The sequence below is a fragment of the Salmo salar genome, chromosome ssa19 (genome assembly GCF_905237065.1).
Source record: "Salmo salar chromosome ssa19, Ssal_v3.1, whole genome shotgun sequence".
Taxonomy (NCBI): Eukaryota; Metazoa; Chordata; class Actinopteri; order Salmoniformes; family Salmonidae; genus Salmo; species Salmo salar.
This window is the reverse complement of record NC_059460.1, coordinates 48931377-48956894: the sequence shown is the minus strand read 5'-3', so window position 1 is coordinate 48956894 and position 25518 is coordinate 48931377. Positions and strand designations below refer to the sequence as shown.

The 25518-nt window shown below is 40.4% G+C and overlaps 1 protein-coding gene across 4 annotated transcripts in view; it reads left to right on the top strand.

The window, feature by feature from the left end:
- Positions 1 to 25518, top strand: part of LOC106578950 (cGMP-dependent protein kinase 1) — a 224181-nt gene that overhangs the window by 146216 nt on the left and 52447 nt on the right. For all 4 annotated transcript variants that reach the window (XM_045702415.1, XM_045702414.1, XM_045702413.1 and 1 more), the window contains exons 4-7: positions 6719 to 6824; positions 13485 to 13548; positions 24674 to 24751; positions 24923 to 25017. In XM_045702415.1, the coding sequence (XP_045558371.1) occupies positions 6719 to 6824; positions 13485 to 13548; positions 24674 to 24751; positions 24923 to 25017 (343 nt within the window). The remainder of the gene's footprint in view (positions 1 to 6718; positions 6825 to 13484; positions 13549 to 24673; positions 24752 to 24922; positions 25018 to 25518) is intronic.

Genomic DNA, 25518 nt, shown 5'->3' with positions numbered 1-25518 from the left:
CCCTGTAACTTTTGCAGAATATCAGTCTGTCCCTGATGTTTTTCCTGGAGAGAAGTGGCTTCTTTGCTGCCCTTCTTGACACCAGGCCATCCTCCAAAAGTCTTCAGCTCACTGTGCGTGCAGATGCACTCACACCTGTCTGCTGCCATTCCTGAGCAAGCTCTGTACTGGTGGTGCCCCGATCCCGCAGCAGAATCAACTTTAGGAGACGGTCCTGGCGCTTGCTGGACTTTCTTCGGCGCCCTGAAGCCTTCTTCACAACAATTGAACTGCTCTCCTTGAAGTTCTTGATGATCCGGTAAATGGTTGATTTAGGTGCAATCTTACTGGCAGCAATATCCTTGCCTGTGAAGCCCTTTTTGTGCAAAGCAATGATGACGGCACATGTTTTCTTGCAGGTAACCATGGTTGGCAGAGGAAGAACAATATTCCAAGCACCACCCTCCTTTTGAAGCTTCCAGTCTGTTATCCTCTTACATCTAGACGTTCCGCTAGCGGAACACCTGCTCCAATATCCAATGATAGGTGTGGCGAGAATTACAAATTCCTAAAAAATCCAAAAACTTCAATTTTTCAAACATATGACTATTTTACACCATTTTAAAGACAAGACTCTCCTTTATCTAACCACACTGTCCGATTTCAAAAAGTCTTTACAGCGAAAGCAAAACATTACATTATGTCAGCAGAGTACCCAGCCAGAAATAATAAGACACCCATTTTTCAAGCTAGCATATAATGTCACAAAAAACAAAACCACAGCTAAATGCAGCACTAACCTTTGAGGATCTTCATCAGATGACACGCCTAGGACATTATGTTATACAATACATGCATGTTTTGTTCAATCAAGTTCATATTTATATCAAAAACCAGCTTTTCACATTAGCATGTGACGTTCAGAACTAGCATTCCCACCGAACACTTCCGGTGAATTTACTAAATTACTCACGATAAACGTTCACAAAAAACATAACAATTATTTTAAGAATTATAGATACAGAACTCCTTTATGCAATCGAGGTGTCCGATTTTAAAATAGCTTTTCGGTGAAAGCACATTTTGCAATATTCTGAGTAGATAGCTCGCCATCACAGGCTAGCTATTTTGACACCCACCAAGTTTGACCCTCACCAAACTCAGATTTACTATAAGAAAAATTGGATTACCTTTGCTGTTCTTCGTCAGAATGCACTCCCAGGACTTCTACTTCAATAACAAATGTTGGTTTGGTTCAAAATAATCCATAGTTATATCCAAATAGCGGCGTTTTGTTCGTGCGTTCAAGACACTATCCGAAGGGTGACGAAGGGCTACGCGCCCGATGCGTTTCGTGACAAAAAAATTCTAAATATTCCATTACCGTACTTCGAAGCATGTCAACCGCTGTTTAAAATCAATTTTATGCTATTTTTCTCATAAAAAAGCGATAATATTCCAACCGGGAGTTGTTGTTTTCGTTCAAAGACGAAAGAATAAAAACATGGTGTCGCCTCGTGCACGCACCTCCAGTCTCTGTTCTCTGATCGACCACTTACCAAATGCGCTAGTGTTTTTTCAGCCAGGGCCTGCCAAGACATCATTCAGCTTTTTGCCGCCTTCTGAGAGCTTATGGGAGCCGTAGGAAGTGTCACGTTACAGCAGAGATCCTCAGTTTTGGATAGAGATGATCAAGAAGGCCAAGAAATTGTCTGAATCTGTTTGGAATCTTCTCAGGTTTTGGCCTGCCAAATGAGTTCTGTTATACTCACAGACACCATTCAAACAGTTTTATAAACTTTGGAGTGTTTTCTATCCAAAGCTAATAATTATATGCATATTCTAGTTTCTGGGCAGGAGTAATAATCAGATTAAATCGGGTACGTTTTTTAATTGCAATTAATTGCAATTCATCTGATCACTCTTCATAACATTCTGGAGTATATGCAAATTGCCATCATACAAACTTAGGCAGCAGACTTTGTGAAAATTAATATTTGTGTCATTCTCAAAACTTTTGGACACGACTGTACAGATGGGCATAGCCATATGTACCACGCAAAGAACAACAAAATATTATTTGTCTTAACAGGAGCCATTAACATTTGTCTAGCACTCTCTACACATCAAAGAAAGCACATTCACAAAAGTAACCTATATAGCCATGACAAAGGAATATAGAAATTATTGAGTTACAAAGGAAGAAATTATTAACACATCATCGTCAAAATAATTAACATCTAACATTTTAGGAGAAAGCTCCAAATATACCCTATGCTGCAAATAGAATGGAGATGATCGGCCCCTCTTTAAATCCCAACATTTCTGCAACGTATGAACGCTTCGGTGACAACAGTGACAACATCTAACAGAATTCGTAGTTCTGCTCTGTGGGTAGGCAGGCTGCATGAAATGTGCAGCAGGATTTCCACTGACAAGGTTCCAACAGCGCCTGACCATAATGCCTTTCCTTTTTACAGAAATCACAACAATGCTTTGTGGATTGTTTGAGATTAGCCTCTGTGCACGTCCCAATAGCTGCAATGGAGGCTATTTTAGTAGCTTGGCCCACTCGTACACTAGAGAGCGACGTGGACTGTGTGTCCATCCCGCTATCTGTATCCGAGTCAGATATGTCGCTTTGGAGCCTATTTGGGCTCTGTTCCACCAAATCTCTCTGTGTGTCATGTATACGTGACCTTGTCAGACCGTGCTCTTTTTCGCATGCTTGAAGTTCTGACTGCAACTGAGGTTCCATCTATTTTGCACTCTGATGTCGTCTAGGACTTTACAGTTGGTATCGAGCATGTTCATTGCTGGTTTGCTATGTGCAATTCATTTTTTTCTTTTAAAAACACAGCAAGCTCTAGAATTAACATCATCTTGGATTTGTTTCTCATGCGTGCCAATATATTGCCAGTACTGAAGAATTTCATCCCTAGTGGAGTCAAATGTGATGCCTTTCATGCCTTTTTTTGATCAAATCATTAATACGAGATAAATCCTGTAACTCAACAATAATCTCTTGGATATTGCCAGATCGTCTTTATGGAGTCAGACGTTTTAATAGGATACTTGTATAGTCTTATTATGGGTGGTGATATATCTTACGTATAATTTGGCCCATATTAGATTCCCAGATATACAGTTGAAGTCGGAAGTTTACATACACCTTAGCCAAACACATTTAAACTAAGTTTTTCACAATTCCTGACATTTAATCCTAGTAAAGATTCCCTGTCTTAGGTCAGTTAGGATCACCACTTTATTTTAAGAATGTGAAATGTCAGAATAATAGTAGAGAGAATGATTTATTCCAGCTTTTATTTCTTTCATCACATTCCCAGTGGGTCAGAAGTTTACATACACTCAATTAGTATTTGGTAGCATTGCCTTTAAATTGTTTAACTTGGGTCAAACATTTCGGATAGCCTTCCACAAGCTTCCCACAATAAGTTGGGTGACTTTTGGCCCATTCCTCCTGACAGAGCTGGTGTAACTGAGTCAGGTTTGTAGGCCTCCTTGCTCGCACACGCTTTTTCAGTTCTGCCCACAAATTTTCTATAGGATTGAGGTCAGGACTTTGTGATGGCCACTCCAATACCATGACTTCGTTGTCCTTACGCCATTTTGCCACAACTTTAGAAGTATGCTTGGGGTCATTGTCCATTTGGAAGACCCATTTGCGACCAAGCTTTAACTTCTGACTGATGTCTTGAGATGTTGCTTCAGTATATCCACATCATTTTCATTCCTAATGATGCCATCTATTTTGTGAAGTGCACCAGTCCCTCCTGCAGCAAAGCACCCCCACAACATGATGCGGCCACCCCCCTGCTTCACGGTTGGGATAGTGTTCTTCGGGTTACAAGCCTCCCCCTTTTTCCTCCAAACATAACGATGGTCATTATTGCCTAACAGTTCTATTTTTGTTTCATCATACCAGAGGACATTTCTCCAAAAAGTACGATCTTTGTCCCCATGTGTGGTTGCAAACCGTAGTCTGGCTTTTTTATGGCGGTTTTGGAGCAGTGGCTTCTTCCTTGCTGAGCGGCCTTTCAGGTTATGTCGATATAGGACTTGTTTTACTGTGGATATAGATACTTTTGTACCTGTTTCCTCCAGCATCTTCACAAGGTCCTTTGCTGTTGTTCTGGGATTGATTTGCACTTTTCTCACCAAAGTACGTTCATCTCTAGGAGACAGAAGGCGTCTCCTTCCTGAGTGGTATGGCGGCTGCGTGGTCCCATGGTGTTTATACTTGCGTACTATTGTTTGTACAGATGAACGTGGTACCTTCAGGCGTTTGGAAATTGCTCTCAAGGATGAACCAGGCTTGTGGAGGTCTACAGTTCTTTTTCTGAGGTCTTGGCTGATTTCTTTGATTTTCCCATGATGTCAAGCAAAGAGGCCTTGAAGGTTTGAAGGTAGGCCTTGAAATATAGCCACAGGTACACCTCCAATTGACTCAAATGATGTCAATTAGCCTATCAGAAGCTTCTAAAGCTATAACATCATTTTATGGAATTTTCCATGCTGTTTAAAGGCACAGTTAACTTTGTGTATGACACACTGGAATTGTGATACAGTGAATTATAAGTGAAATAATCTGTCTGTAAACAATTGTTGGAAAAATTACTTGTCACTAACAAAGTAGATGTCCTAACTGACTTGCCAAAACTATAGTTTGTTAACAAGAAATTTGTGGAGTGGTTGAAAAACGAGTTTTAATAACTCCAACCTAAGTGTATATAAACTTCCGACTTCAACTGAAGCCCCAAAAAGAGTTGTAACCATAACATAACCTTTTTTTGGTGATATATAGAACCTTTTTTAATTGTTCTTTATAGAACCTCAGGAAAGGGTTCTTTATAGCACCATTGATGTTCCATTTAGAATCTTCAAAAAAGGTTCCATATAGAACAATAAAGGGTTCCGCTATGGTTACAAGCCAAAGAACCCTTATTTGGCACTGTACAGAACCATTTGTTTTTAGTGTGTAGGACAATACAGCTCTGTCTCATCCAAAGTAAGGCACAGTATTCCTGAGTAAGGCACAGCAAACTGCACAGAGCACTCAAAAAACGAATGGTGAAGTAGCATATCCAGGACCTTTACATCATTTTTTTCAAATTTAAAATTCCTTAATTTTGAAATGTTACCATATTTGTTGTAAATAAATATAACTAATAAACATAAATGATTAACTTACACATCGAGGGATTTTGCTACTAGCAAACAGTCACATTTACCATAAACAATGCAGTAAGTCTGATGGAGCATCATCGCCTTGTCTTGTCATGGACCCTGTCACACTGCGAGGGTCCAAGGGAAGTCCTAATGTCTTCATTCAATAATAATAACTTGGGATATTCCCTCAAAATGCGTTGAACTTTCCCATGATACTGTATATTCCCATCCCTGTACCGGAGTAATAAATAATGAATGGTGAAATGGAATGTCCTATTCCTCCTTCGTCGCCCCTGTCATCCAGTCTAAGACTCCTTCATCTGTGTACCATAGATGATGATCCATTAAAGGAAATCAATTTGGGTTCACTGACCAGATCCAACACAGCGGTCATTGTGGGCGTGTAGGAGTTTAGTATCTCTCTTTGCACTCGCTGTGTTAAATAATGATGATGATTTGAGAGTATACCCTTTAAGAAAAGTCTATTTTTTCAAACTTGCTGACTGATGCTCTGCCATGGAAAATGTACAGGGGAATGGTAATCATGGGTAGACATCAGTGGTGGTGGTATGAATGGTAATCATGGGTAGACATCAGTGGTGGTGGTATGAATGGTAATCATGGGTAGACATCAGTGGTGGTGGTATGAATGGTAATCATGGGTAGACATCAGTGGTGGTGGTATGAATGGTTATCATGGGTAGACATCAGTGGTGGTGGTATGAATGGTAATCATGGGTAGACATCAGTGGTGGTGGTATGAATGGTAATCATGGGTAGACATCAGTGGTGGTGGTACGAATGGTAATCATGGGTAGACATCAGTGGTGGTGGTATGAATGGTAATCATGGGTAGACATCGGTGGTGGTGGTATGAATAGTAATCATGGGTAGACATTGGTGGTGGTGGTATGAATGGTAATCATGGGTAGACATCAGTGGTGGTGGTATGAATGGTAATCGGTGGTGGTGGTATGAATGGTAATCATGGGTAGACATCAGTGGTGGTGGTATGAATGGTAATCATGGGTAGACATCAGTGGTGGTGGTATGAATGGTAATCGGTGGTGGTGGTATGAATGGTAATCATGGGTAGACATCAGTGGTGGTGGTATGAAGGATTATTGCTCCGGTTCCAAATGACTTGACTTGGAATTAACCACAGGAGTTGCCATGGATACTGTATGACTGATGATCTGCATAGCAGATTCGGTGATACAATGATACACTCTTAGAAAAAAGGGTTCCAAAAGGGTTCTTCGGCTGTCCCCATAGAATAATCCTTTTGGGTTCCAGGTAGAATCCTCTGTGGAAAGGCTTCTACAGTACATGGGGACAGCTGAATAACTCTTTTAGATTCCCCCTTTTTTCTAAGAGTGTATGAGTGTACTGCACAGGTTTTTAATTAGATTTACATTTCAAAATGTTATTGATTAAATGTTATATTGTCCGTTTCTTGATATTCTGTCATTATATAAAACTGTTACATCCTGTGATCTAAAAGTCATTCTTTTCTCAGTCTAATGTATTTTTGTTGTCTCTTCCTCAGCCCTCACTAATGTGAAGTTATGGGCCATCGACCGCCAGTGTTTCCAGACCATTATGATGAGGACAGGCCTCATCAAACATGCCGAATACATGGAGTTTCTAAAGAGGTGGGCTTCTCTCTCTCTCTCTCTCTCTCTCTCTCTCTCTCTCTCTCTCTCTCTCTCTCTCTCTCTCTCTCTCTCTCTCTCTTCCACACCCCTTAAGATGCCATTCGAGCAAGGGCTGTGGTTTGAGTGACCGTCTCTGACAGTCACAGAATCACCTTTTCCTGTCACTGATGTCTGTGTTCAACAAAGACACTTGCTGGATGCATGTTCAAATGAGGATCAGGTGATTGGACACTTCAGGTATTTTACACTAAATTAATTTATTACCACTTGGTGATATTAAAGCACCAGTTTATTGATCATCATCACACTATGCCCTCTTTCTGTTTACACAGTTGAGTGTAATCCAGCCTTTAATTTTTCAGCTTCAGACCTGACGATTTCTATCTTAAAACCTGGATTTTGTGTTTAATATACAGTATAATACATTTAGGTTCACTAGTGGGTTTTCTGCTCTAAAACCAACAAACGTTTGACGTCCCAGACCAATAGATTTACACTTATATGAGCCAGACCAATAGATTTACACTTATATGAGCCAGACCAATAGATTTACACTTATATGAGCCAGACCAATAGATTTACACTTATATGAGCCAGACCAATAGATTTACACTTATATGAGCCAGACCAATAGATTTTCCTCCAGAAAAGGTTGGATCATGATTAAATCCCCCCGTTCTGAGCAGGCAAACCCTTAGGATGCCGCAACAATAACAAAGGACATCGTCATCCCCGAATGAAGATTTCCCACCCAGTGATCAACTATAGTGATTCAGATGGAAAGTCCACAACAACTGTTTGACCACAAATACTCATTCAACACACGTCCTCAAGTACAGTACTGATCTGCATACACAGAGCCTTTAGCCTGCCTTCTGTGATTTCTCAATGACTGTGTAAGTGGTTGGAACTGGACTTTCCTCCAGTCTCCACTGCTGAAATAGATCATCGAGGAAGACCGAGGAGAATGTTTCATTGACAGCATCTCTCCTCCCGGAGGCCCTGCTGTTGCCCTTTATTGCAAGGACCCGATGATGTCACACGCAGGAAATGATGAAATTGATTTGGATGAAGTCAGCTTTTAGTGTTAACATAAGATGCCTTTCTCCCCATGCATTGGCAGCTACAGCCAGCTGGTGCACGTTTACATTTGAGTAATTTAGCAGACACTTTTAACCAGAGCGACTAACAAGAGCACTTAGGGTTTAGTGCCTTGCTCAAGTGTTCATGGCTTTTATGTCATAATATTTGAGAAGTAGCTTCTGCCAGTTCTTATCTTCAATAGAGAATGTCAAATATCAAACACATCAATTATATTTCTGAAGGAGTAGTTCCCCTGGTAACAAGCTACAGTGGTTCCATAGTAGCAAAGAGACTTGGATGTTGTCAAACTGCCAGATTTTGTGTGTGTGTGTGTGTTCCTGCATGTTTGTGTGTGTGCGTTTCTGCGAATGTGTGTGTGAATGAGGTCTCTCTCACTGAGGAGAGAGCCTGCCAGAGGTATGTAAACAGCTCCTTCTTGAAACGCTTAGTATGATTGGCAGCTGCTCTAAGGCCCAACCTTAAATTCAAACCCTGAGCCATGGCTTGCTACTGGCTTACTGCTGACTTGCTACTGGCTTACTATTAACTTACTACTGACTTACTACTGGTGTTCTACTGGTTTACTACTGGTTTAATACTGACTTACTACTGGCTTACTACTGGTTTACTACTGGTTTACCACTGACTTACTACTGGTTTACTACTGGTTTAATACTGGTTTACTACTGGTTTAATACTGACTTACTACTGGTTTACTACTGGTTTATTACTGACTTACTACTGGTTTATTACTGACTTACTACTGTTTACTACTGGTTTAATACTGACTTACTACTGTTTACTACTGGTTTATTACTGACTTACTACTGTTTACCACTGGTTTAATACTGACTTACTACTGGTTTAATACTGACTTACTACTGGTTTAATACTGGTTTACTACTGGTTTATTACTGACTTACTATTGGTTTAATACTGACTTACTACTGTTTTAATACTGGTTTAATACTGGTTTACTACTTACTACTGCACACACTTTCCCACTTCAGATGATGCTGGTGTTAGAGAGGGGGTTTAAGACAGACAAGAATTGGTTGCCTCTTATGGAAAAACCACCTGATTTTACATGTGGAAAATCACATGATTTCACGTGACATTTCCACGTTTTGTACATGTTCTTTTTTTTCATTTTATTCAACTGTTACCATGCACCTGCAAAAAAAGATAGCTCAGATGTGCGAGTGCCTTTTGAATTTTGAATTACACGTTTTGCACATGTGAAATCATAACCTTTTACATGTGGATTCAATTTTTCACATGAGATTTCACAGGTAATGCCCTGCAAACAAAATGTTTTCTTTATGATACACACACTGTACTTTTAACATACAGTTTTTCAACTTACATATTTGACACACTTTGACCTACATGCTTACATTGTGGTTTATTTATGCAGTAATTATTATCCAACATGTCCTTACCTGGGATTTAGAATAGTCAGAATAACTGATAACTAACATAGCAGTGCAGATGGCACTCTCTTGTTATGTGCAAATAAGTGCACACTGTTGGACAGTTTTGTTTCCTGGTGTACAAAAAGGTCAAATGTACAGGTAAGGTACCTTCAGAGTGACACATAGGAACTCGCCAAGTACCTTTCAAGGGAACATGTGCCCATAATCTATTATAATGGTACATTTTTCTACCTAATATATTCAATATAATGCTGCGTTCGTAACCATGTGGGAGGTGGAAATGTAGCTGTTGTGAAGTCGTAAATACCACTTCCATTTACTGTATGTACTTTGAACTTGTTGAGAAACGCCAATTGGCGAATGGCCAACAAGCTGCATCAACCATAAACACATGATGGAGTTCAAAAACCATATTAATAGATTGCTTTTCATAAATAATGTTTTGTTATTACATTTAATTGCCGAATATGCTGTTATCGAGGTCATTTCCTTAGTAGGTGATGTCAGAGGTCAGCATATGGGAGAAGTCGGAGCTCAGGGATGATAGATGCATTCCCCACTAGTAATTTCCAGTTGGAGGGCCGTTCAAGTGTATTTTTCCCAGGCGTATGTGGTAAATTCCCACTCTCCACTTGGTTACGAATGCAGGATTAGGTATCATTACTGCACTTTGAAATGTAGGTGGAGGCAATGTGCTGGCGGGGACTCATTAGCATATTTGGGGGCATGGTCTAAAACCATCATTGGAAATGTTGAACACGTTTAAGTGCTTTTATGGTTATGTTAAAGAAGGTTGAGCATCTCTTTTGACACTGTCAGTTTTGCAATTTTAGTAAGCAGTTCTGACACGCAAGAGCTGCACTGTTTAGAGGTTTTTGTGCATATTCCAAAAGCTTAATGGGAGCTGGTTCACAGGAAGTTAATGTTTAACTTCCAATAACTTGCTATCAACCAGTTGCAAATGGGTTTTAGTACATTTCACAGTAATTGGCAAACATTTCTAAAAAATGTTTTTGCTTTGTCATTATTGCATATTGTGTGAAGATTGATGAGGAAAAAAACAGTTTAATACATTATAGAATAAGGCTGTAATGTAAGAAAGTGCAAAAAGTCAAGGGGTTTGAATACTTTCCAAATGCACTGTATATTTTAAAGTGCAGTGATGATCGTTCCTTATATTTAAAATATTGGGTAGAAAAATCTACTATACCTACAAGGTACTGAACTGGACCATGTGAGTTTATATGTGTAGCTGTTTAGTGTACCTTTGACAATTTTGTACCCCAGGGAACAACACTGTACCATGTGAGTTTATATGTGTATCTGTGTTATATGTGTACCCAGGGAACAACACTGTACCATGTGAGTTTATATGTGTATCTGTGTTATATGTGTACCCAGGGAACAACACTGTACCATGTGAGTTTATATGTGTATCTGTGTTATATGTGTACCCAGGGAACAACACTGTACCATGTGAGTTTATATGTGTATCTGTGTTATATGTGTACCCAGGGAACAACACTGTACCATGTGAGTTTATATGTGTATCTGTGTTATATGTGTACCCAGGGAACAACACTGTACCATGTGAGTTTATATGTGTATCTGTGTTATATGTGTACCCAGGGAACAACACTGTACCATGTGAGTTTATATGTGTATCTGTGTTATATGTGTACCCAGGGAATAACACTGTACACTAACCATACCCTTATTTTTTAAGAGTGTGCTACAAAAATATAAACACAACATGTAAAGTCTTGGTCCCATGTTTCATGAGCTGAAATAAAATATCCGAGACATTTTCCAAATGCACAAAATGCTTATTTCTCTCAAATGTTGTGCACAAATTTGTTTACATCCATTTTAGTGAAAATTTCTCCTTTGCCACCTGACAGGTGTGGCATATCAAGAAGCTGATTAAACAACATGATTATTACACAGGTGCACCTTGTGCTGGGGGCAATAAAAGTCTACTCTAAAATGTGCAGTTTTGTCACACAAATGTCTCAAGTTTTGAGGGAGCGTGGAATTGGCATCTAAACAGTGCAGCTCTTGAGTGTTCATTTCTCTACCATAAGCTGCCTCCAACGTCGTTTTAGAGAATTTGTCAGTACGTTCAACCGGCCTCATATGTACTGGAACTCTGTAACAGTTTTGAAGTTGTTGCATTTATATGTTTGTTCAGTATAATTCCAAGCAATTAGTTTGAACCTGGAAGCGCTGCAGCTACGTTGATGCTCTCCCAACCAAATGGTTGCAAATTGTAATCCCAAAGAATTATTGTATACTTTAAATCAAGTGTCTTTGAGCACTGCTAGTTTTACGTTGTTACATTGGTGGTGACAATTGTACAGTTATTTACTTGATTCTGGGCAGCTTTGATCAAAGTGCAGATCTGCTCTTGCCAATAAGTCTGTGGCCATATCTCTTTTCCACTCACGGATCTGGTGGTGTAGCTGCATTGTAGCAGGATATTACAGGTTGGTAGTGAACAAGGGGTTATTAGTTCAATCCCATCAAAATTGTGTTCACTATACAAGATTTTACCGTAGTTGAAATCAGAATACAGCAGCATAGTAACGGTTGTCGTCAGATTGAGACCAAAACACAGCGGGTATATGTGTACTCATCTTCTTTTATTACGGAAAGAAGGAAAAACCAAAATAAACATGTACACCAAAAGAACACAACGACGAATAAACAGTCCTGTAAGGCCATAAGCTATACACGGAACAATCTCCCACAAACACTAAACCAAACACATACCCATATATAGGACTCTCAATCAGAGGCAACGAGAAAACACCTGCCTCCAATTGAGAGTCCAACCCCAATAAACTAGACATAGAAATACAAAAGACTAGAGACCACAGAAATACAAACATAGAACATTACCCAAAAACCCGGAAATAATAAATCAAACACCCTACTAAATAAACCACCACCCCCAACCACATAAAACAAATACCCTCTGCCACGTCCTGACCAAACTACAATAACAAATAACCCTTATACTGGTCAGGACGTGACAAGCATACTGTCCTTTATAGAAATAACACCTTCAAGTTGTTGTATATATTTACCTTATTTTTATTGCAACTTTAGGCAAAGTGCAGAAATGTGTTCTTGACAATAAATATATAGCCAATCTCCATGATGTCCATAGACCTGGTGGCTCAGCAAGAACTTCAGGTTGCTAGAAAATAAGAGGTTATGTGTGCAAATCCCAATTGTGGTTGAATCCAAAGTATTCAGCATGTTGTCCATTAACACCTTAATTTAGCTGTAAAAATACAGTAGTTAGTTGTAGATTGACCGTGTTTTTACGAAAACTAAACAAAAACCTCAAGGGGACCATGACACAATGTTCTGAGAACAACTAAAAATGTCCCTGGAACCAACTGGGAACTAGACAAAACCTGCAGGGGACCATGACTATTTAAATTGAATTAGTGTCAATTGTTCCGTTTTAAAGTAAAGTATTCTAAACAACATTTTACACCTCAGCTTTCACATGTGCTCAAATGTAATTTCATGTTAACACATGTTGAAATGTTGCATCCCCATGTTGTCATATTTATTTCACATTCATTTCACATGAGATCATGCTCTCACATGTGCTTACATGTAATCAAATGTGGAGTTTTATGTTAGCACATGTTGCTTCACATGTTGCTTTATATGTTGTTACATGTGATCACGTGAAATGGATGTGGTTTTTCCATAAGGGTGCTGCCACAGCTGTGCCTATATACGTACATTATGTGGTCTTACCTGGTGTTTTTTTTTCTCCCTCCCTGTAATCAGTCATACAGACTCCACTTTGTCATGCAACTTTCTGTGCTGTTTTTTTTACATAAATGCTCCATAGATGCTCTGCTGGCGCATTGTGTATTTTGGCTTACTTACTGAGATAGATAGCAGAACGACAGAAAACAGAGAGAATATTGATGATGTGTGATTTATGTGAATAAACAGTGTTTATCGCTGTGGTGGGCGATGCTTTGCAAGTCATGAAGCTCCACAGTACCTAGTACTGTCAACCAGCCAGGAACAGCATGAACTGTTGGCTTCACCTTGTGTCTGAAGGCTCCAAAACAGCTAACTCTCACTCTCTCCCTCTCCCCAACAGTGTTCCAACATTCCAAGGCCTTTCAGAAGAAATACTAAGCAAGCTTGCTGACGTGATGGAAGAGGTGAGTTTCCTAAGTGTCCTGGTGGAACTTAGCGAAGTTACCTCGATTTAAAAGGGTTGTGGCAATGGGTGCTGATGAGTTTACGTCTGTTTCATTGACTGTAATTGAGCAATTTATTTACATTTCCCTAAATTATGAACCATATCATTACATGATGAAGAATTGATTGCCTTGATAAATCGTAATGATTATTATACTGTGGGTATTCACATTTTAAAAGAGGTTTCTCTGGAAATGTAACTAAGCTGCAATTTGTAGTCATTACAATCTTCATATTAGTGGAAGTGCATTTCAGGTATCCTGTCCTGGTCTGACAGAGCCATTTGAATTGATTTGAGTTCTTATCTGTAGTCAATAACTCACCAGACACAACCTGAGGTAAAACTCACTGCGATAACCTCTGAGCTAACTCTGCCTGCAATACAGTCTCTGTAGATTTCAGTCTAGAGAGTAGACATCAGAATTGGCGTTTTTTTTTCATCATGCATCTTGTTCTGAAGGCAGCTCTGCAGAGTGGTCACTATCTGGCACAGCCACAAAGTCATACAATCTGATTTTAAACCTAACCATAACCTTAACCTTAACCACACTGCTAACCCTAATGCCTAACCCTAACCTTAAATTAAGACCATACATTTTATAGCCAATTTGGACTTTGCAGCTGGCCGGTCTAGCGGAAATCGCCCAGTTCTGCCTCCGAGGCAAGACTCAAGACAATAAACGTCCACCTGTGAGATTTTCATGGCCACGTGACATAACCAAGAATAACTGTAAACTAGACTATAACCAGGGCCCAGACGTATTCCTAGTCTTGTCACATGGTCAGGAAAACCATTCTGGCTCTGATCAGAATATTACAATAAACAGTGTCTACTTTGTGGTCAATGAGTGAGAGGGAGCAACTACAGGTGTAATCACATCCTCAGAGCAGATTGCTAATCATCTTATTATTCATTGGCATGCAGATGTTTCCCAAAACGGTGGTACGGGGGTCCTTAGGATCACTTGAGAAACGCGGACATATTACATTGTCTCTACAGTCCTTCACCTCCTAAATTTTATGCTTGTTTATTTCCAGCAAGAATCTTTCTGCTGTTCCAAGTTAATTAGATGACTTGACCTCCAGTATAACTGGTTTCCAAAGAACATTTGGTAATTAAAACGAGAAAAATATAATTCCGGCAGACTTTCTCAGCTTAAGTATGACCACAAAAATCACAAGGGAATCAAATACATTATTTCATTGTTTATTTTAATCTGTTGGATCGGTACAGGATTAGCTCCATTAAGAACACACCTCCTTATTCCTAAACCAACCTATATATCAAACCATGTTTTGTTTTGTAATGCGTTGGCCTCAGTTTTCGTTGGTACCAACCGTTGCTTCTGAGTCAACCTGACTTCTTTAACCCCTTACAGAACAATAATAGAATAACATGCAAAGGGAAAACATACGTCTTAGTTATGATTCATCTGATTAAACAGTATTTGGTCACATCACACCAAATCCAATCCATAGTGCCGTATAGTTTCAGATGAATAAAACTAGAATTTATATTTTATTTCTATGTTCAGACCGAGAATGCCCCGCTGACTACCAAGACACTATCAGTCTGACTCTGTTCGCTGAAGGACTGAAATAAAACATGAGGGAAAACACAGAATGCTCAAACATTTGAGGGGTGCTCCAAAGGGGGCGGATGATGAGTATGCTGCCATTCAGTGTGGTGTAAGTGAGATCACTGTCGATGTGTCTTTGCATGTTGTTCGCGTGTGTTGTGTGTGCGTGCATTCGTGCGAGTGTGTGATTGTGTGTGTACCTACCTGCATACCTCGCCAGAAGACACTAGAATCGATCAGACTATATGCAGCCTCACCATGGAACGACACAACACAGACAGTCTCCTCACCCAAATGTCACTCCTTTCTCACAAATAGCCATTAGTCCATTTCTTACCATTTGTAACAGTGCAGTGATTTTCTGTCTGTGCTTCATATTGCTGTTCACATGATAGAGAAAATGTGTTAGACAGATCTACTGTTGATAATTGTGTAGCAGCACTGATTGAATTTGAGCAGCAGTGAAACATACAGTTGAGGAAATGAGTTCATTTGAGCAGCAGTGAAACATACAGTTAAGGTAATGACGAGGAATTGGAAACATTAGTTTCTTGCAAATAGTTTGCTGTCATGGTGATTTGCCTAGACGTGAAAGTATGATTTAAAAAATGTCATATAGTTAATTGCATAGTTATCAATGTTAGGGTGTTGCACCTCAGTGTTAACACAATCCTCTCTGGATACAGTATGTGCTGTGTTTTTTTTGCCTCTGACTAACTACAGTAGTTTTTAGCTTCAGTGTACCCTAAAATAATACACAATTACTGCACTAACATGATTTAAATGAGGAAATCCAGTAGTGCAGGTCACGGATGAGAACATTAGGAACCTCAGGAAAACCTAACTTTACAACATCTGTGATGCATGGCATTTCGTTTAAGCCTCAGAAAGATTTATTTTATTACTTACTGTCAGTCATCATTTCAGGTAAAAAGCAGTGAAGATGTTTGCATACAAAGGAGTGTGTGTGTAGTCTGTGCATATGACTAATACTTATGCATTCAAGTAGTAATGTTTTCCTCGAAAGATGTGCCGTGGAGGCTTCTCAAGTGGCTGGATTATGGTACAATCTCCTACAGCCTTGCAGTGTGGGATAAGGATAAGACTCCTGTGAGATATCTATAGGGAGAACACTCAGGCTATCCTCCATGATAACAGGAGAATCTACTTTAAAACACAGGAATCTCATGGTATTCCTCCATTCCCCCCCCCCCCCCACATACACACACCCTCTCTCTCTCTCTCTCTCTCACACACACCCACACACACCTGCTTGCTGATTCATACACTAGAACATCCCACTCTTTTACCTTCTTAAGTCCCTCCCCATTTCTTTGTTTCATGTTGTGTTTCTTCCTGTTGTTGTCTTGTTTTCATCTGTTTGTTTCGTTTCTATAATTGTAAAGTGACTTGAAAACGCTATATAAGTCCCATGTAGTATTATTATTATTATTATTATTACTACTACGGTGTGGTTACTGGCCAGTATATGCTCACAAATAGATTTTTTTCAAATGGCATCAGTTTGTTTCTTACTTAGTCTTCACGCTTCAGTCAGTGTAAAATAACAGCATAGTACGGTGACAGACACAATTAAAACCTTTGACAGAACCCTGCAGCGTGGTTTCTATGGTAACGGATGACTGGGCATCAGTGTTTGACTTGGATTGAAATAGGTGCCGGTACCCATTTTGGTTGTCGGTAGTGTTTATATTTAGATACAGGAGCTCCACAATACTTTTGAGTTTATGTACAGTGCATTCGGAAAGTATTCAGACCCCTTGAATTTTTTCACATTTTGTTATGTTACAGCCTTATTCTAAAATGGGTTAAATTTCCTCATTAATCTACGCACAATACCCCATAGTGACAAACCAGCCAGAGCCCGAACTTGAACCCGATCAAACATCTCTGGAGAGATGTGAAAATAGCTGTGCAGCGACACTCCCCATCTAACCTGATAGAGCTTGAGAAGATCTGCAAAGAATGGGAGAAACTCCCCAAATACAGGTGTGAAAAGCTTGTAGCGTCATACCCAAGAAGACTCAAGGCTGTAATTGCTGCTAAAGGTGTTTCAACAAAGGTACTGAGTAAAGGGTCTGAATACTTATGTAAATGTAATATTTCTGTTTCTAATTTTTAATACATTTGCAAACATTTAAAAAAAAACAGGTTTTGTTTTGTCATTGTGGGGTATTATGTGTAGATTGATGAGATCATCAATTTTAGAATAAGGTTGTAACGTAACAAAATGTGGAAATAGTCAATTGGCCTGAATAGTTTCTGAATGCAGTGTACGTCCTATAAGAGGAACAGGAGCTCAAGCAGTAGAACATTTGAGGTGCTGGTACTCTACTCCGGTGAGGTCCTTCCCATGTCAAGCACTGCTGGGCAGGGTACCAAACTCACCACCCATATCAGCTAACAGTCTCTGTATAACAAAACAGAAGAGTAGGTCTTGGGTTCTCTTTCCACATGGAAACCAAAGGAGATAGGGGTGCCCATGTAAGAAAGGAACTGATTAGTGTAAAAAATAAAGTGGTAGATAAGTAATGCCACAAAGTAAAGAAGTAATTCAGTGTTGTGGAGCAGAATTTTCTGCATCTGTGAGAGCACCGTTTCATCATCGCACTTCAACCATGCCTTTCCTTTCCTTTACTGATTTGCCAAATACATCATGATAAATACCCATTACACCTCAAAGATTACTGTTTGATGTTTAGCCACCATTCATAATGAAAATAAGAATTGTCTGATGTTAACTTTCATCACTGCTCAATTCATCTTTAAAGTGAGATTAAAAAGGTGTTGTGATGTTATATGCAGTTATATGCACTATTCATGCTGTATAGTTTATAGGGACACACATCTGTCTTCTACTCATTGGGATGCCCATTCCTTGGTAGAAACCGCTCATGACACAGGTGGTATATTTCAATTTTGGAGAAAGAAAAACGAAGTCTGTGTCAGCCCAAAATGTAGTGTTCCCTTAAACTAGCCATTTCTTTCTTTCTTCTCCATCTTAATGGATTTTGACCGTGAAGCTTCAATGAATAACGGTGACATTTTCTCCCAGGCCTAAAAATATACTAAAGCACAGGAAGAAAGTAGAAAGAGCTGTTGAAAGATAGTTCACCTTAGTTACTGATGATGACTGTTCCTCCCTAACCAGCCTGTCTGGTAAATAGATACTGACTCGCATAAACACTCTTTACTCTCTAAAAGTAAATCAGTGAGCTGTGTTTGTTTAGTGTCACTTTCTATACAGTCATTCCAGAGCGGGAGGGACATACAGTCCTGGTATAAAGAAACTGGACAGTATCAAGGGATAAATCATTTAAACATTGCCGGTATTAATCACGGTGGAATCAAACCCACAAGATCCTACTATGGATGTGTGACTAGGCAGGCAGCGGTTGGCTTGGGAGTAGAGGTTTATTTTTAATTCCAGACGTTCCCCGTTCCCACACTGTCCTGTTCTGGCCCATACGGGGCCGAGCAGAGCATGTCAAGAGTTCACTGTTTTCCAGCTGATGTGTGAGGGTTGCGTTAATGTGTGGGACGACTTGTCTCGACTCCCGTCATGATCTGCCATCCTCACAAGCGGCTGTGTCCTCAAATATGGAAGAAGGAGGAGGAGAATTAAGCAGCTATTACCAATCGATAGTCTCAGGCTGAGAGAGTGAGAGGAATGAAAAATGAATTTCTACCGCAACCTGTAAATAATCGTTGAATATAGATGGTTAGAAATAGGATTTACTCTTTGAATACCATTTATTTATTTATGATTTGATGCATAGCGATGCTACATACAGTACAGTACAAGCCGTAATTTCCCCTTGATAAGCCTGCCCATTATACCATGGAATTTCATTTCCGATTCATGACCCTCTGCTTCACTCCATCTTTATTGAAATGGTTCTGCTGTCTATTTTAAATGAATCTGGGGGCCAGGCTTCCAGCTCCTGTTGATCTCTGTCTTCTTGATGTACCCAACTTTGACATGAAAGTCAAAGCTGTCAGCTGCCATCAATCCATAAAAACCTGGTACTATTGATCTGTGACGTATTATATGAATGTATTTTTACATCAGACCTATTTATCATGGCTAATATACTTTAGTACTTTTTAATAAAAAACATCCCTACTGTGTTTCATTACTCCCTCCACTAAAGTCCAAGTTTGGTGGAGCTAATGGGGATCCATAATAAATACAAAGTCCAAGTTAATGCCGCCTGCACAGAGGTTCAGTTGCCTTCCTGCCACTCTGAAAACCAAACAGTGGGGAATAAAAGCAGGTCATTTGATAAGTTGTGGCTGGAACACTGAAACCTGACGGACCTGACCCTGGGCTGCTGCTGCTCAGTGAAGTGGCAGGAAGGGATCCTGTGAGGGTCGTCCCTGATTGGTCCTTTAGAACGGCACACTGCTACACAATAGGGGGTAGCGGTCAGGGGAGAGTGAATGACAACATAAATGACATGTAGAATATGTAATATAGTAATATTATATTATTATTAAATTAGCACAACATGAAATTAAAAGGCTTCAAGTTTATCTACTCATTCCCAAGCATCAGATGTCAAAATCGCTCTCCCTCTTTCTCTCTGACCACATCTGAGCAGTTGGAGGGAGGGATATGATTTGATTTATTAAGATCGCTATTAGCGACATCTAGTCTTACTGGGGTCTGACACAAAACGAAAAATACATTGCAGACAAAAGACTTTACAATTTACATACATTTAAAAACATGAACATGTAATGAGTGTGTATGTCTATGAGTTACACATATGTGTCAGTACATACACACAACAAGTAGGTCACATGGGGGAGAGGCGTTGTGCCGTGAGGTGTTGCTTTATTTGTTTATTGAAACCAGGTTTGCTGTTCACTTGCACTATATAAGATGGAAGGGAGTTCCATACACTCATGGCTCTGTATAATACTGGTTCCTTGAATTTGTTCTGGACCTGGGGACAGTGAAAAGACCCCTGGTGGCATGTCTGGTGGGGGAAGTGTGTGTGTTAGTGCTTTGTGTAAGTTGACTATGCAAACAATTTTGAATTTACAACACAATGTTTCTTATAAAACAAGAAGTGACACAGTCAGTCTTTCCTCAACTCTTAGCCAAGAGAGACTGGCATGCATAGTATTAATATTAGCCCTCTGATTACAATGAAGAGCAAGACGTGCTGGGTCAGCTGCATCTTAACTAGGTCTTTCTTTGCTGCACTTGACCATATGACTGGACAATAGATCAAACTAGAGCCTGCAGGACTTGCTTTGTGGAGTGTGGTGTCAAAAAAAAGAGCATGTCTTTAATACGGACAGACCTCTCCCCATCTTTACAACCATTGAATCTATATGTTTTGACCATGACAGTTTACAATCTAAGGTAACACCAAGTAAATTAGTTTCCTCAACTTGTTCAACAGCCACACCATTCATTACCAGATTCAGCTGAGGTCTAAAACTTAGTGAATGATTTGTACCAAATACAATGGTCTTAGTTTTAGAGATGTTCAGGACCAGTTTATTATTAGCTACCCATTCCAAAACAGACTGCAACTCCTTGTTAAGGGTTTCAGTGACTTCATTAGCTGTGGTTGCTGATGCGTATATGGTTGAGTCATTAGCATACATGGACACACATGCTTTGTTTAATGCCAGTGGCAGGTCATTGGTAAAAATAGAAAAGAGTAGAGGGCCTAGAGAGCTGCCCTGCGGTACACCACACTTTACATATATGACATTAGAGAAGCTTCCATTTAAGAAAACCCTCTGAGTTCTATTAGATACAGTGCATTCGGAAAGTATTCAGACCCCTTGACTTTTTCCACATTTTGTTACGTTACAGCCTTATTTTAAAATGGACTAAATAGTTTTTTACTCTCATCAATCTACACACAATACCCCATAATGACAAACTGTTTTTTTTACATTTTTGTAAATATATTACAAATATGAAAACCGAAACAACACATTTACATAAGTATTCAGACCCTTTACTCAGTACATTGTTGAAGCACCTTTGACAGCGATTACAGCCTCGAGTCTTCTTGGGCATGACGCTACTACTGTAGCTTGGCACAACTGAAAGTGCAAACCATCACATTTAACCATGGCAAGGATACCGGGAATATGGCCAAATATAAACACTGTAGTTATTCCCTCCGTAAGTCAATCAAACAAGCAAAACGTCAGTACAAAGACAAAGTGGAGTCGCAATTCAACGGCTCAGACACGAGACGTATGTAGAAGGGTCTACAGACAATCACGGACTACAAAGGGAAAACCAGTCACGTCGTGGACACCGACGTCTTGCTTCCGGACAAGCTAAACACCTTCTTCGCCCGTTTTGAGGATAACACAGTGCCACCGACGCGGCCCACTACCAAGGACTGTGGGCTCTTCTTCTATGTGGCCGACGTAAGACATTTAAGCATGTTAATCCTCGCAAGGCTGCCGGACCAGATGGCATCCCTAGCCACGTCCTCAGAGCATGCACAGACCAGCTGGCTGGAGTGCTTATGGACATATTCAGTCTCTCACTATCCCCACTTGCTTCAAGATGTCCACTATTGTTCCTGTACCAAAGAAAGCAAAGGTAACTGAACTAAATGACTATCGCCCCATAGCACTCACTTCTATCATCATGAAGTGCTTTGAGAGGCTAGTTAAGGATCATATCACCTCTACCTTACCTGACACCCTAGACCCACTTCAATTTGCATACCGCCCAATAGATCCACAGACGATGCAATCGCCATCGCACTGCACACTGCCCTATCCCATCTGGACAAGAGGAATACCTATGTAAGAATGATGTTCATGGACTTAAGCTCAGCCTTCAACACCATTGTACCATCCAAGCTCACCATTAAGCTCGGCCCTGGGTCTGAACCCCGCCCTGTGCATTTAGCTAGTTAGCTAGCTTGCTGTTGCTAGCTGAATTTGTCCTGGGATATAAACGTTGAGTTGTTATTTTACCTGAAATGCACAAGGTCCTCTACTCCAACAAGTAATCCACACATAAAACTGTCAACCGAATTGTTTCCAGTCATCTCTCCTCCCATGCTTTTTCTTCTTTGGACTTTATATGGCTATTGGCATTTAACTTTCATAATAAGGTGTATTAGCACAACCAACCGACCGACCTCAGTTCATCTTTCAATCATCCACATGGGTACAACCAATGAGGAGATGGCACGTATATGCTTCTATAAACCAATGAGGAGATGGGAGAGGCAGGACTTGCACCATGTTCAGCGTTCAGCATCACAAATAAAACTGACTTCTATTTTAACGCTTGGCAACGCAGAAGCTCTTTGGCGCGCACGAGCAGTGTGGGTGCAATAATTGAATAACAGGTATGTGTACATTTCTTTAGCAACGAGCAGTTGCTTTCATAATAACACAACTGACTGACCGACCGACCTCAGTTCATATTTCAGTCACCCACGTGGGTATAACCAATGAGGAGATGGAACATGGGTATATGCTTCTATAAACCAATGAGGAGATGGGAGAGGCAGGACTTGCACCGCGTTCAATGTCACAAATGGAACTGACTTCTATTTTAGCGCTTGGCAACGCAGACGCTCGTTGGCGCATTTGAGCAGTGTGGATGGCATGATTGAATAACGTATGTGTACATTTATTTTGCAACGCGAGCGGTGTGGTCAGCATGTTAGGCTTTGAAACAACATCCACAACAACCATGTTTTACACTGTTTCAACCTGCTGTTGAACTTCTTTCTTCAAATTGAGCATCACGGTGAGGTGAGTTTTAGAAGTACTGTGATTTTGATGTGATTTTCAATTTTATTGACATTGATGTCAGAGCGGTCAGAGGGACAACAGAGCCCTGAGTACCAGGCCATTAGGACCTGATGGAGGGACAATAGAGCCCTGAGTACCAGGCCATTAGGACCTGATGGAGGGACAATAGAGCCCTGAGTACCAGGCCATTAGGACCTGATGGTAATTAGCAAATTGGGTACTACAAAACCATGTCCAGAGTGCATAAAAGGGGATTACTGTGACTCAGCGGTCACGTGGAATTTTACTGAGGTAATGACTCATGACTGCCGGTGTGGCGGTAATACAGTTACCGCAACAGCCCTAGGGTCAGCTACCATTCTCAGTAGGTTTGTCATTTTTGATCGATAACAATAATTGTTCCACCTCTCCCACACTATCTTTGCAAAATTCTAACTTACAATGCTTTTCTTTCATTATTGTTTTTTTTATGCATGAATACGGTGGCTCACTGTTCAATTTTGGCATTTCCTGCCTAAGTTTTCACACTTTGCCAATGAAGTAATCATGAACATAATTTGCAACATCAAATGGTTTTGTTACGAATAAGCCATCTGATTTGATGAAAGATGTCATTTAATGTGTCTTTCTGCCCATAATTTCATTTAAAGTACTCCAAAGTTTTTTTTCTCCATCATTCTATAAATCATTGATCTTGGCTCCCGAGTGGCACAGCGGTCTAAGGCACTGCATCTCACTACAGACCCTGGTTTGATTCCCATAGGGTGGCGCACAATTGGCCCAGCATCATCTGGGTTAGGGTTTGGCCAGGGTAGGCCGTCATTGTTAGTAAGAATTTGTTCTTAACTGACTTGCCTAGGTAAATAAAGGTTAAATAAAAATAAAATAAAAGTTTCTTCTTTTTGTTGAGTTTAGTCATATCATTTCTCAATTTGCAGTAAGATGTGCAGCCAGACTTATTAGCCACTCCTTTTACCCCATCTCCTTCATCCATACAGTTGTTCAATTCCTCATCAATCCATGGAGCCTTAACAGTTCTAACAGTCAGTTTCTTAACAGTCTGTCAATAATTGGAAGAGGCAATTTCATAAATGTATCAAATTCAACGTCTGGATGCTACTTATTAATCACATCAGTCCAACAAATATTTTTTACATCATCCACATAGGAGTCACAGCTAAATCTTTTGTATAATCTCTTATACACTATTTTACGCCCAGTTTTTGGAACTTTGGCTTTCCTGGATATAGCCAATATATTGCAATCACTGCGCCCAATGGGCACCGATACAGCTTTAGAACAAAGTTCTACAGTATTAATAAAAAATGGGATCATTATTGCGGTAATTATTGGAAACACTTCACATATTGATCCCTGCTGCCAAGGATGGACATGAAGCAGCAGCAACCCTATGTCTCTGTCCCCCTCCCATCCCCCTACTCACTCACTCTCTTCCCTCACTGAGTGATGGTCACAATCTGACAAATGCAGGACGTTTCATTCAGAAAAATATTATGTATCATTTTCAACATCGCAACTGATATCTGACAGTACGTGGTCTGTGTACACAGTGGTCCTATTTTCCTAAAGGCCATTCTACATTGGGGGACTGGTGATGATTCAACATGGTGGTTGCGCGCCTGACGCTGAGGACTCTTGTCAGGTCTCTTCGGACCATTCATGACAGTGTTGAGTGACACTTCTCTTCCTCTCTCTTCAGACGCACTACGGGGACGGGGAGTACATCATCAGACAGGGAGCCAGAGGGGACACCTTCTTCATCATCAGCAAGGGAAAGGTGACCAACCTTTTTATAATAGAGGTGCATGTATTAATGTTAGAGGTGCACGGCGTCAGTGGGGCTAGCCAAGGCCTGTCTACTACGGTGATTACGGTAGAGGTTAGTTCAATGTCAGAAGGAGGCTCCAATATTAGAGCAATGAATGACTGCTGATGCCTTTCCTTACAGGTGAACGTCACCAGGGAGGATTCTTCCAATGACATGCCTGTGTACCTGCGAGGCCTGGGCAAAGGAGACTGGTTTGGGGAGAAAGCCCTGCAGGGGTAAGTTGGTTACTCTTGTCTGTGGAAAGGTCCATAATATGAAGATTTGCAGTACTGAAGGGGAAACGACTTCTTTCTAATCTCCTCCAATACAATAGAATGAAAGTTGGTGGAATATGTAACATGATTAGTATGAAACATCAATATCACTTCACCAGGACTGAGAGGAAAGCAGAGAGTAAAAGATAGGGTGATAGAGGGAGAGTGACCAGGTGTATTTCTCTGATGGAAAGGTGCTCTCTTTAGGCCACCTCACTGTGTGTCTGAAGAGCCCCACCATGTCAGAACAGTCAGCAGCCTCTCTCAGATCCCTCTCATCACTGCATACCACTTAAGGTATGCAGTGATGAGAAGTTCAGCTGTTCACATATTCCAATTCCTCCCGCTGCTGTATGTTGTTGACCTGGTAGAGACCATGGAAAGAGGCACTATTGCGTGAGAAGATTGTGTCGTGGAAGAGAAGTTGTGTCGAGGAAGTGAAGTTGTGTCGAGGAAGTGAAG